Source organism: Lynx canadensis, chromosome A2 (assembly GCF_007474595.2).
Source record: "Lynx canadensis isolate LIC74 chromosome A2, mLynCan4.pri.v2, whole genome shotgun sequence".
NCBI classification, from domain to species: Eukaryota; Metazoa; Chordata; class Mammalia; order Carnivora; family Felidae; genus Lynx; species Lynx canadensis.
The window spans coordinates 41,194,048-41,207,684 of record NC_044304.2 but is presented as its reverse complement, the minus strand read 5'-3'; the positions used below and the strand labels follow the sequence as shown (position 1 = coordinate 41,207,684).

General features: G+C 36.7%; 1 protein-coding gene across 2 annotated transcripts in view; it reads left to right on the top strand.

Moving 5' to 3' along the window:
- The window catches only part of CNTN3 (contactin 3), a 258,886-nt gene extending 245,702 nt beyond the window's left edge, over positions 1 to 13,184 (top strand). For both annotated transcript variants that reach the window (XM_032592339.1, XM_032592338.1), the window contains 3 exons: positions 9,531 to 9,643; positions 10,276 to 10,444; positions 12,221 to 13,184. In XM_032592339.1, coding sequence (XP_032448230.1) covers positions 9,531 to 9,643; positions 10,276 to 10,444; positions 12,221 to 12,327 — 389 coding nt within the window. In that variant the 3' untranslated portion in view covers positions 12,328 to 13,184. The remainder of the gene's footprint in view (positions 1 to 9,530; positions 9,644 to 10,275; positions 10,445 to 12,220) is intronic.
- Positions 13,185 to 13,637: the final 453 nt, after the last annotated feature.

The window sequence follows — 13,637 nt, the reverse complement described above, 5'->3', positions numbered from 1 at the left end:
GAGAACACACACACGCACACAAGTGCATGTGCAAAGGGGCGGGGGGGGGAGCGGGGGTGGGGAGGAGAGAATCCCAAGCTGGCTCCATGATGTCAGTGTGGAGCCCAACACTGGGCTCAGTCCCGCAAACCATGAGATCATGACCTAAGCCAAAATCAAGAGTCGGATGCTTAACTGACTGAACCACCCAGTCACCCCTATTTGTTGACTTTTCTATATATCACATCCCGGATATGTATGTAAACGACTCATGTCTGTGTATGATGTACCACAGATCAGATATAGTTATAGAATACATTGTTCACTAATGCATGTTCCTCAGATTTCCAGTCAGAATTTCAGCGAATACAGAATCAAGTAATTTCTTTGGCCAAATGTGTAAATCTTACAAATTTTACTTTGTAAGAACTTTGGCACTTTTTTGGAAATCTTCCACTTGCTTACACATTCTCTAGAAAAGTTTAAATGTTTTTCTTACAGTTTACAAATTGTAATATTTGTATTATCCAAAGAAGAAAATATTTTGACCGAGGAAATTTCCAGTCATGTAAAAGAAAGAAAGATATTCTTCCCTGGCATTCCAGGTTGGGCCCCAAGAAAAGTCTTTCCTGAGTTGCAGATGAGTTAAGAAGTAGATGTTTTTGTTGTATTGTTAAAAATTGAGTCACGTTCCTATTATAAGTCATTTGTTTATTTGCAATAATTCTAATGGTTCCAAAGAAAATATATCTCATTACTTTGGAGCAAATACCTTTTGGTGATCTGATTCCTGCACAATGTTACATGCTGAAGCAGTTTAATGTCAGATGCTGAAGTTCAACTCAACTCCAACTGCAGAGTATAGTGTCTAGCTCTCGGTAAGAACAACCACTTGTCATTAATTCATCTTACTATCATCAAGGAGCCAAAAACAAATTAAGAAATCTACTTAATCTTGCATAATTAATCACAGAAAACATATGTTCTTAACATTCCATATTTGTTCAAAATATGGAATGCCAGTTTTACCGTCACCACTATGGACATATCACCTTTGAAAATTCTGGACAGTATTGTAATTAATATTAAATATTTATTAATAATTATGATTAATTAATATTTATTATAAGAAAATACTGTATAAAATTATATTAAAATTATTATATAAAGTTAATAATGTTGAATAATAAATATTAATTAATATACTTTTTATTATATAAAATATTTTAATTTTTGAAAATTTGGGAAAAAAGAAAATTGTAGAGAAGAAAATAAAAACCACCCATAACCTTATTACTCAGAAATACCATCATTAATATTGTGGGGCTTTCTTTTCAGACTTAAGTTCTATAGAATGTTTGTTTTATACAGTAGAAGTATGCTGTATATTTAGTTACCTGTATATCATAGCAATTTCCCATGTCATTAATAGTTTTCATAAGTATGTTAGTGTATGTATAATATTCCATGGTGATAATATGCCACAATTTAGCCCCTCTCCTATTGGTAGACATGCCTTATATTCCTGGTTTCATCCGGTAGCAATGTTATAGTAATCTCTTGCTTGCAGACAAGACGATGCGGACGATGTGAAATCTATAAAGCTGATGTTGAGGAGTCTGTTAATCAAATACACAGAGGATATCATGACGGGTACTTAAAGAACAATAGTAATAAAATTCTTCAACGTAATATTTTTTTTGTCACATTTGAAATTAGTGAAATAATTTTCCAGCCCGCCAATTAGTGTTGTGCTGTAAATATAGCAACCTTTCTACCAAAATTAAATTCGTTTTTATGATGTTTTAATTTTTTAAAATCTTTTGTAATGTTTATTTATTTTTGAGAGAGAGAGTGAGTGTGAGCAGGGGAGGGGCAGAGAGAAAGGGAGACACAGAATCCAAAGCAGGCTCCAGGCTCTGAGCTGTCAGCACAGAGCCCGATGTGGCACTCTAACTCACAAATGGTGAGATCATGACCTGAGCTGAAGTCAGAAGCTTAACTGAGACACCCAAGTGCCCCTATGACTTTTTTCTATTTTAGCATACCATCAACAGTAGAAATTGAGCTGACAGGGGAAAAATCTGTAGCATGTGAAAGTTGAGATATAATTTAGCAAAAATTTAAAAATGTAGACCACATGTCAAGTTCTAATAAAATGTGGAACTCAATCAGCCTATTCTGGGTTGGGCTTCTGCATAAGATAGTATCTGGAAAGTAAAATTGGAAGTCCTAATCGATAAGTTATATTAATATGTACTGTTTTATGTCTCCATTCCTTTACAAAAATGTACTGTGGTGCATCAGAGCTATTTAGAATACTGATTAATAGCTATACCAGTCAGATTAGGCTAGTGCAGGCCACAGTCTCCAACCTCCAAATCTCAGTGGCTTAGAACTACAAGTGTTCCTTTCTTATTCATAGTCCATGGCCACTACAAGTATGATTCTGATCTGATCCAGGTTGTGTTCACACCAGCGCCCAGACTGAAGGAGCAGCCACTCTGTGGGCCATGCTAGTCTCATGGCAGAGGGAAAAGACAATGGCTAAGCAGATTCTTTGATGGCTTTTGAAGCTGCCACTTGGGAGTGGCCCGTTTCACTTTTGCTTGCATTCCATTGGTTGAAAGAAGTCATATGACACAACCTGATGTCTATAACATGCCAATGAGAAGGGGAAGTATCTCTTCCTACATCCCTGGGAACCACAGGCCCCATGGCCAAGCTGAATGTCGTGAGAGTGAGATAAATATAATCTTCCCATGAGAAGTAAGAGGCAAAGGAATTACAAAGATTTTAAACCACCTCAAAAAAATTTAAACAATAAAACAGTCGACCCTACCAGCTAAAATTAAGGATCATGAATGACATGTTTCTAGAGGATCTAAGAATATAGCTCAGGTAGCTGAGAGATCTCTAGAGATCCCTGAATTATATTTGCATCTTCCTTCAGTATCTACACCCTTCCTCCTTCTCATCCTTCCCTCAGCATCCACAACCTCAAGCCTTTAGAGAAATAACAAGTTTAAACATTTACATCATGGGATGCCTGGGTGGCTCCGTTGGTTAAGCATCCGACTTTGGCTCAGGTCATGATCTCACAGTTCATGGGTTCGAGCCCCGCGTTGGGCTCTGTGCTGACAGTTCAGAGCCTGGTGCCTGCCTCAGATTCTGGGTCTTCCTCTCTCTCTGCCCCTCCCCTGCTTGCACCCTGCCTCTCTCTCAAAAATAAATAAACATTAAAAAAATTTTTTTAACCAGTTACATTGTACAGCTTTATTCAGTCAAGATGTATTAATTATCTAAATATGCCAATTAAATGTCCTTAAAATATATATAAACCACCCTAAACTAGTATTTGTTTTTTCTTAATTAAAAAAAATTTTTTTTTGACAGAAAGAGACAGCGTGGGCAGGGGAGGGGCAGAGAGAGAGAGAGAGGATGAGAGAGAATCCCAATCACCCATGCACCTCCTAGTGTTTATTTTAAAAGAGGAATGGGCACCTGGATGACTCAGTCAGTTAAGATTCTGACTCTTGGTTTCTGCTCAGGTCATGATCTAATGGTTTCATGAGTTCAAGCCCCACATTGGCCTCCACGCTTACACCACAGAGCCTGCTTGGGATTCTCTCTCTTCCTCCCTCTCTGCCCCTCCCCCACTCCTGCTTTCTCTGTGTCTCTCAAAATAAATGAATAAACTTTAAAAAAATAAAAGAAAAGAAGAATGTGAAGTCAGACACCTTTAGTAGCCAGACAGGTAGAAATGAGCAAGGGTGGATGGCTGGGACAGTCTTTCCTTAGGTCCATTCCTAAGGTCCATTCCTTCTGATCTGATATTACACAAGCAATTAACAATCAGAAATCCAGAACTTATAGGAAAGCTCCTGACTTTCAAATATTGGCAACTAAGCAAAATTAAAGTGCAATGGGTTAGACAAAAAAAAAAAAAAATTTCAAGCTGGATTTAGCAGATGCATTTTCAGTTTGCAGCTTTTGATTTGAAGCTTGACAGTCCTAGAGCAATTTCACTATCTTGTAGGTTGTCATAGAACAATTGCTCTCTTAGCTCTTCTTCCTTTACATGTGAGACACTGTGGCTTCTGTTAGGCTAGGAAGCTGGTTCAGGACATGTGCCATGTGAATGGCCACATTGCTTCCAGGCTTCTGTCTGAAGTATTAGGTAGATCTTTTCTGTGTCATGCCAGGATGACTCTTGGCACACAGGAGTAGGCAGCCTTTTTATAGAGATTGTGGAAGCAAAGCGTTCATACTTGAGGTTTGACCCTAGGAAGATAGAAAAGAAGAGCATTGAAGGCTCCATACAAGGGAACTAAATGTTGTAAGGATGGAAGCTATGAGTAGCAATGAAGATGCAGAAGGGAAGTCTGGATCATGGAATAAGCAAATCAACCTGTGCAGAATTTTCCCAGCATTTTGCCATCTCTAGTCACTCAATGATATTTGCATGATTTTACCCATGTGTGCAAACAAACCGTATGATTATTTTCCTAATAGATTTAATTTGATAGTTAAATATATTTATCTTAAAAGCAACTATAGCATTACCATAAACAGAAAATCACTATTTCTCTTGATTACAAGATAGTAGCTATAAGACTTTCTTCATAAAATGAAAACAATTATTTGAATAGAAAAAGTTTTAAAGTTAAAGAGCACAATGAATTGCAAAGAAAAGTAAACTTATTTAAAAAAAATGCATACCTGAAGATAAGTTTTGCAATGAGCTAATCAGACTATCTGTTATTGTTATTGGTAGAGTGATATTCTTTTCTTGATCACTTAGTTTAAGACGAATTATTTGTAGTAAGTATTCCCTTAGGTCAGAGTTAGTTTGAATTGTGACTGTGTATTTTGGGATGCTTACCACACATCTGTGTACAGCTGAAAACATCGGAGTGATTTGTGTTTTCATAATAACCTTTGTTCTTTATCATTGTTTAGAACCTAGTTTTAATGATCTGTGTGTTGTGGGTAAAGTAGATTATTACAGATGTATCAATGTTGGCCTCATCCAGAGAATCATATCTGTGAATCAAGAAATGGATGTTAGTTCTTTTTTTTTTTTTTTTTTTTGGCTTACGTGAAAATATCTAAATATTTCCAATTAAAAATGTCATCCATCTAAAATCATCTCTAATGGTAGAAATATTGATCCTTGGGAACCACTGATAGACCCTGTGGGTAGAAGTCAGAGAACATATTAATCTCTTTGTCTACTGTACTCAGAAGGATCCCTAACACACAATAAAGTTATTAAATTTGTGGCTGAAGGGAATTCCAGGTATAGATGTTGTTCCCCAAGGTCTGTGTTGTCAGCCAGAATTAGGTTTGTTTTTATTGCCAGCACCCATATGATGTCAGCCATCATGACTTGTTGAGTCTCCACAAACATCATTTGTTCCATCCCTCCAACTCCACTACAATCATCTTCGTGTGAACAGACCTTTAATTCTCTCTTACACTAAGTGCTACCATATTCTCCCAACAGAATGCCTGCCAAGATTCTCCTTCTTCCCCTCTATTCCCACATTGATCTGTGAAACTACAAAATTGATAGTATCACTTCCCTACTTTTATTCAATCAATGTCTTCCTAATTGCCTATGGAAAAACTCCTTTCCTAGTTCTTTTGGTCTCTTAGACCCGTTAGCATCTGGCTCCTGCTTGCGTCTTCAACTGCATCTGGTCTGTCCCTGCCCTTCCCCACTACCTTGTAACCAGTTACAACTGAGCTCCCCACTGAACCTTACTATTTCCTGCCTTTGTGTCTTGGCAGGTGTTTATTCCTCTGCTGGATACCTTTCCGTCTCTCACCTCTACATGCAAAAATCATATTTGCCTTTCAAAATCTATTCCAGATGTTGTCACCTCCTTCTTCCTTTTTTTTTTCTTAACCCTTGACACATAGATGTCTCTTGAATAAATCATTTAAGTATTCAATTAATACACCAGTGTTGTTGATGTTTTTCTTGTTTTCTTCTTCTTTGGGTTCTGTTCCTTATCACCTTAGCCTCGGTACAACTGGGCGTATTCAATTTCAAGTCTCAAGGCTGATGATCAATGGATGTTTCCTGTCCTAGTTTTGTCTTTATAGACATATAGCATTTATTAGGATGGCTTGGAGAACTTTCAACCACGTAGATGGAAAATTCATTTTGAATTCTGATATGCTGCATTTGAAAAGTGTGACCAGCCAAATGTTGTCTTGCTGGTGTCACAGTGAATTATTTCACTAATACTTACTCTGAATCTTTACTCCATTCAGAATGTTCATTGAATGAATCATCCCTTAGGAATGCAAAGGGAATGGTTTCAAACTTATTTTCTGATAACACTGTAAAAGTGTCTCCTTAATCCTTGAGTTTTTGCTTTTTACATGAAAACATCAGTCATATACAATATCGAATTTGATATCTACCCTTGTCAAGGCATTGGGCCAGTGAGTACAATCTACCATTTCGACTTGTCTGTGTCAGAGACCTTACCAGACAATGTCTCTGCTTGCAAAGATCTTACAGATTAATAGTAAAAAAAGTGTACAATGTACCTTTGATGAGGATCATGAAGAAAGTGGATCAGGGAAATGAAAAGAGGCCCCACTTTTGTCTGAGAAATCAGGAAAAGCATGATACGTTCTCCTGTGAAAGTGGGCACTGAGCATATTTTGTGACATTCTTGTTTCATATTCACTTTTACATCATTTACAAACCTGTGATTAGTCATTCAGGAGCTAAATACGGTCTCAGGTAGTCAGCACAATGTAATATGGGAGGCATAGACTTTGGAATTAATCAGAGCTGGTTTGAATCCACATAATACTTCTTAACAAGTTGTTGCTTTTGATTTTTAATTGTGGTAAAAATACACATAACATGAAATTTCCATCTTGCCCATTTTTTTAAAAGTAGGCTTCACGCCCTGCATGGAGTCCAATGCAGGGCTTGAAGTCACAACCCCAAGATCAAAACCTGAGCTGAGGTCAACAGTCAGACGCCTAAGGGACTGAGCCAGACAGACCCTTTACCCATTTTTAAATGTATAGTTCGGTAGCATTAAGATTGGTGGTTGTGTAACGGATTCTAGAAGTCTTTCATCTTGCAAAACTGAAACTCTTTTCCCATGAGCCACCCTGGGGCCCCTCCACATGATGTCGTTCTTATCAGTGGTGATAAGAGAGATGACTTCAGGGTGGTTCACAAATATTTTTTTTTACATTTAAAAATGCTTCATTTACTTTAGAGGGTACCATAAGAATGTAACAAGGATATTAAGCCAATTACTGTGTGAGTATTAGTGTTTGGGATGAGGCTAAATTAGATTTTTTTTTAAGTCAAGCCCTCTTTTTAAAAATAGCAAAAGTTATGCAAGTGTACATGATTATCTGATGCTCAGGAAAAACTGATGTGATTCAGAATAAGGGTAATCAGACCCAGAACAAACCTTAATTTTGTCTTCTTTCCCCTGTTCCTGTTTCTTTTTTCTTTCTGTGTATTTAAGAAGTATTCAATTCAGGCTGAACTCATTCAACTCATCTATTTTTGCACTGATACAAGATATTTCTCAGTGTTATACTTGCAGTCATTTCTTTTATGAGACTAGTATTGGAATAGATGATTCAATCCAAATTACTCAAGTTTCCTGTAATCTCCGGGCACACATCTTTTGGTAGAACCACTATGCTGCCTGTGTTATCTGAGTTGCATCAAATGAACCTGTCCTTTTATAGGACCATCAGGACACAGGAAATCAGACTTTGAGAAAAGGTCCTAACAATTGTGCATTCATATCATTTGAATTGAGACAACAGAACATGGTCATTAGTATTTCAACCATAAGCAACTGCCATTATATATATTTTTTGTTACCAAAGCAATACAGCTTGAACTCTCTGAACTGACCTGAAGCCGTCACTAATGCCAGATTGCAAATTGAAAAGGCAGTGTAGAATAGTGTTCAAGAGCGGACAATAAGCAAAAGAATCTGCAGGGAATACAATCTTGTTTGGTGTCATTAGTCACGTAAATGTATCTGGAGAACTCTTCCCATCTGTAGGTTCAGCCGTCTTTCCCTCATGGCGTGAGTCAATGATGTTTAGAAATTTCTCTGCATAGCCAATATTTTATATAATTTTCCCATTACAGATTCAGTTAGCCAGATCACATTGTGTGGCTAAATCCACAAGTACGGCGTATTTCAGCACTGCTTTGGGCAACTGTGATGCTGTTGCCACATGGATAAAATTGTGTTTGTTTTGTGCTTGATGAGAAACTGAATTTTAATGTTCTGTCTGTGTTGCAGTTGAACCCCTTTGCCCGGCATAGTTTACTAACTGAAGTTCATGAGAGGGAACTAAGCTATGAATCCAAGGTGTTAAACCTCAGGGAATTTCACTCATTATCTAAGGGAATTCTCATTAATGTTTTCGGGTCTTGCCTTATTTTTCTCAAAAATTGGTTTAAAACTTGAAAAACGAAGAGTGACGTGTATTCTCCCTGCTACATTTTTTCACGTGAATAGGTATTAACTTCATGGAAATAAATATAAGTAGCCCTTATCCTTGATTGCCTCCTATTTTGCCTGTGTCATCACACAAAGCTGGCTTAAAAATCATCCATACTTCATTTTGTGTGTCTTTACTCAGTTGGCAATTTCTCTTCACCTCTGTCTATATGTCAAAATGGTCACACTGCCTGCCTTTCTTGGTGCATCAAGCAGCATCCCTCTCGTGGTGGGTTAAGGAATTTCTTTATCTCCACCATCAACATGTTTCCAGAAAAGGACCCACAGCAACAAGGGAAATATATCCTAAAAGATACGATGAATGTCATGAAATGAATTATCTCACAATTTAATTGAAGAGTGTTTTTAAAAGGACATTTAGTGGTGTGCCTGGGTGACTCAGCCTGTTAAGCGTCTGACTCTTCATCTTGGCTCACGTCATGATCTCATGTTTCATGGGTTCAAGTCCTGCGTCAGGCTCTGTGTTGAAAGGGTGGAAACTGCTTGAGATTCTCTCTCTTCACTCTCTCTGGCCCTCCCCTGCTGCACACACACACACACACACTCTCTCTGCCTCTCTCTCAAGATAAATAAACATTTAAAAAAAAATAAGAAAATAAAATAGGAACGCCTGAGTGGCTCATTCGGTTAAGCATCCAACTTCAGCTCAGGTCATGAACTCACGGTTCGTGGGTTCGAGCCTTGCATCAGGCTCTGTGCTGACAGCTCAGGGCCTGGAGCCTGTTTTGGGTTCTGTGTCTCCCTCTCTCTCTCCCCCTTGCCTGCTCATTCTCCCTCTCTCTCTCTCTCTCTCAAAAATAAACATTAAAAACAAAACAAAAAATAAATAAATAAGTAAAATAAAAGGATATTTAGCTACTCTTATTTTTTTCTGATTCCACCTATATGCTACATATTACCAAAGAGACTTTGCTGTACTTCTGTAAGCCTCCTGTAAGTGTCATTTATATGTTCTATATAAAATATCACTCATGGTCAAATCTGTTTTAATTTCTCATTTTACATTTCAAGCTCCCAGTCAGCCACCAGGAAATGTTGTTTGGAATGCTACAGACACGAAAGTGTTACTTAATTGGGAACAAGTTAAAGCAATGGAGAATGAATCAGAAGTAACGGGATATAAAGTAAGATATTTGCAATGCTTTCTTTTCCTATTCCTGGCAGAACTTTCCAAGGGAAGCTAGGCTCGAATGGTTTTTCTAACTATGATAATATGGTTGCTGTAATCTAATTTTGACATAGAGATACCAACTTCTTATGAAAAGGGTATCTTCCCCCCCCCCCAATATCTGATTTCTTAAATATAAATAAAAGGGAAGTAATTCTGGGTATTCAGGGATGTGGGATAAAATATAAATTGTTCATAATATTAATTAATTTGTTACTTCTGACGAACCCCAATATACTACTTAAAAAGCAACTTTAAGTGTTGGCTCTAATTTGTTGGTCTGGTTTTCAAGATCAATAGAGTAGGGGCTTGCCCCATCTCTCCAACCGTACAAATGCCCAACCCAGATGAACTCTTCCACAGAAGAAGTTCACTTCCGTCTTCCTTACCTCCTGGATTTTGAGGACTTGATGATTTTAGTATGTGCTAACCCCCAGTCTAAGACCCATGGAAAGAGCTATGAATTTAATTTATATTCTGGTGAGTATAGAAAGACAATATAAATGAAGTAACATCCGGGTAATCAGTTCTGTGAAAAATGGAAGAGTGGGCAATGTAAGAAATGAGTTATTTGTTCATGCGTTTCAGGTTTTCTATAGGACTAGCAGTCAAAACAGTGTACAAGTGCTGAACACAAATAAGACTTCAGCAGAACTTTTGTTGCCCATTAAAGAGGACTACATTATTGAAGTCAAGGCCACAACAGATGGAGGAGATGGAACCAGTAGCGAACAGATCAGGATCCCAAGAATAACCAGTAAGTTGGTCAAAGTCAACATTTACTTTATTGATAACACCAGTGTTACGAGCCTCCAAGAGTGAGTCAGTCAGTGCCCTTCTGTCCGTTTTCCCCCACCATCTCCTCCATCTAAATGCTAAGAAGATTTTGGAATAGGAGAGATGAAGGCAAGAAAACTTTCTCAGGAGTGATACAAAACATGAAGAAAGTTAATAACAGAAAGAAAAGACATCAAAAAATATTTAGCAGAACTTTATTAATTTGAATCTTTTCCTCATTATGAGAAATGCCTAAATTTGCTTTTGGATTGCCTATAAAAAAACAATTTCTTAAGCATTTCTCAAGGACAATGTTAAAACCACAAACTAGTTTTAAGATCTTAGTTTGCCTCCTAGAAATTGTAGATGAGTCTTAATTTTTCGAAAAGTGGGAAATCTAACATTGTTAAGGTCATAAACCGCTGACCAAACCAACAGACACTTCAAAAACAAGTCTCAGTTTCTGATTTCGAAGGAGGTTCGCACTAACTTTTCTTTTCCAAATCCAAAGTAAACCTATTTTACTATAGAAATTACACTTTTAGAGTTAAGGGGAACAGACTTGCATACATATTTTATCAGTGACAGTGGTAAAAGAAATTTTATTTGTTCTTTCAATTTCCAAATCTGGAGTTTGGGGACCTCCATTTAAGTATGGTAGAAGCCATCTTGTCTCCATATCCTAATCTGTAGTTCTTAGTGACATTAAAAACCTTGTACCCTGTTTCCTTCCCTTGGGTGTGGCCTAGCCTGTAGTCTTGGAAATAAGATTAAAACCTCTCTCTTTAATCTTAGAAAACAAAATGACTGACATCATTAGGAAATAACGAGAAAGAGGGATATGGAAACTTGGAAGAATTTTATCTTTATGTGAAATCATAAAGAATGCCATACTTAGACTAAAGCAAATAATTAAACTATCCCATGAAAGCAGAAAGTGTTTATCTCAGAACTGAGTTCTGCAGCATAAGAATCTATAGGCTGCTTCAGGTTCTTGGTCTCCCTCTCTCTCTGCCCCTCCCCCACTCTCACTCTGTGTGTGTCTCTCTAAATAAATAAGTAAACAAACAATAAAAAATTTTAAAAAAGACATGCTCGTATTCATACATTACTGCAAGATGTAGAGTTAACATTATAATATGGCCAGAGTGTAACTGTTGAAAGGAGTAAGTTCTATGCTTTTGCAGAAACAGCCACTATTTTCACATTTTAGGGCTGCTGAGTCAAGAGTAGCCTTTTCATCTGACATATGCTGTCTGCTGAGCTTGCATAGACTAGTGTAGACAAGGCCATCTCTGGGAAAATGGAGCATTTATTGACTGCTTTTTTTAAAGATGATGTTTTATATCACGCCTAATAATGTATCTAGAAATGAATAAAGTAGAAACCAACAGATTTTTCTAAACTCTCATCCAGTGAAGCTTTCTTTAATTAAACCATTGAATTATCTCAAAAGAGTATAATTGTTTTCAAAGTGATTAAGTTGTTTTTGCAATTTCAATTAAAGTTAAATAATACTAGATGAGCACAGCCTAGATTCATTTACTTAAAAAACTTAAATACGTCGGTGCTTTCAGAGATATTCTTGGCAACTAATATAGGCAACACTGACAAATAAAATGAGGATTAATCATAACTCAGCGTTTTAGGTTGGGTTCGTGGTATGATTTGATTTTGATAGCAGAGGCATTACTTTTGCCCTGATGATTTATTTTGGTACAGTCCTTATTAATGAGCTGTTTATCATCTTTGACAGATATGGACGCAAGAGGTTCTACTTCAGCCATCTCTCATGTCCACGCTGTGTCCAGTTACGTACCTGTAGTATTGTTCTTCATTGTAAATGCCCTGTGGCGGTACTAACTTTTTTTTTTAATTGTTTACTAGAAAGTTAATTGGTTACAAAAAAAGTGCTTTCATGAAATGCAGTGATTATGCATGTTTTTTTTTCAACTCTGTATTTTTAACTTTCTATAGGTAAAATATGAATATAATAAAAAAAAAACCAGTAAATCCTTTTAGGGGAATCTGAAATGCCTTAATATTTACTTGATACACCAAAGGAATTTACATATTAATTACATTAGACTTTTGATAAAGATATTCGTAAGCTATGATTTTGAGCACTGCCTTTCGATAGACTCACATGCTCTCATGTGTATACACACACATATGCCCACACACGTTTGTTGTTTGTTTGTTTGTTTGTTTAATGTGGAAAAACTCATTTAATCCAAATGTTATTTCCCCGTTATAACAGCATTGGTTGGAAGACTTGATCAGTACTATTCTGAAATGCTCATTTGAAATACTCAAGAGTGAAAATACATTTTAAAAATTACCTTGCTTGGAAGAGGGTGCATGTGACTCACAAGAATGTTGAAAAATGCTACACCAGAGGTGGAAACGGTGCTGTTTTGTTTACGTCTAACAAAGTTGTGAGATTCTTGCTCTCTCTAGTTCTCAATTTTTCATCTATAAAATATGGAAATAATGCCCAGTGTACCTGCCTGTGCCCCATAAATTATTTGTTAAGAGATACAGAAGGACATGTGAAAGTGTTTTTGCTACCCCTCATATTTTGGGTCTGTGCAAAATATTAATAGGAATTTACCTAACTATATAAAAGAAGAACCAGCTGCTTCTTTAAGTTTGCATTCCGTTATGGGTAACGCTTTCTTTTTTTGTTCACTGATATTTTAAAATTGAAATGTTCACATTTTATTATTTCTCAAATATTAAAAAAAATATTAGATAGTAATTGTTTCCTTCACATCTATGGACAAGCTTTCAGGTTTTATTAAAACACAGTGGAGAAAATAAGGAGTGACCTGAATCTCAACTCAAATATTAAACAAAATTCACACAATTCTTCATTTCCAATTTCTGATTCCATTAAGAGGCCCTCTCTTTTTTGGATGGTGGAGATGGTTTTTTAATGAAATCCAACCGTCTATCAGAGTGAGTCTGGCAGGCTTTTAAGTTCCTGAGTTAAATTTGTAATAGAACCATGGCAGTGCTGCTGACTTTGATATGTATGACTCAGTCTTTCAATATGTGGTTTTCAAAAGATTGGTGAAGACATGACTTCATAGCAATATGTAAAGAATATATGAAAATCGACAGATTGAGTGTTAGACATTGGAAAATCATTTTTTTTACTTCTTTCCTAC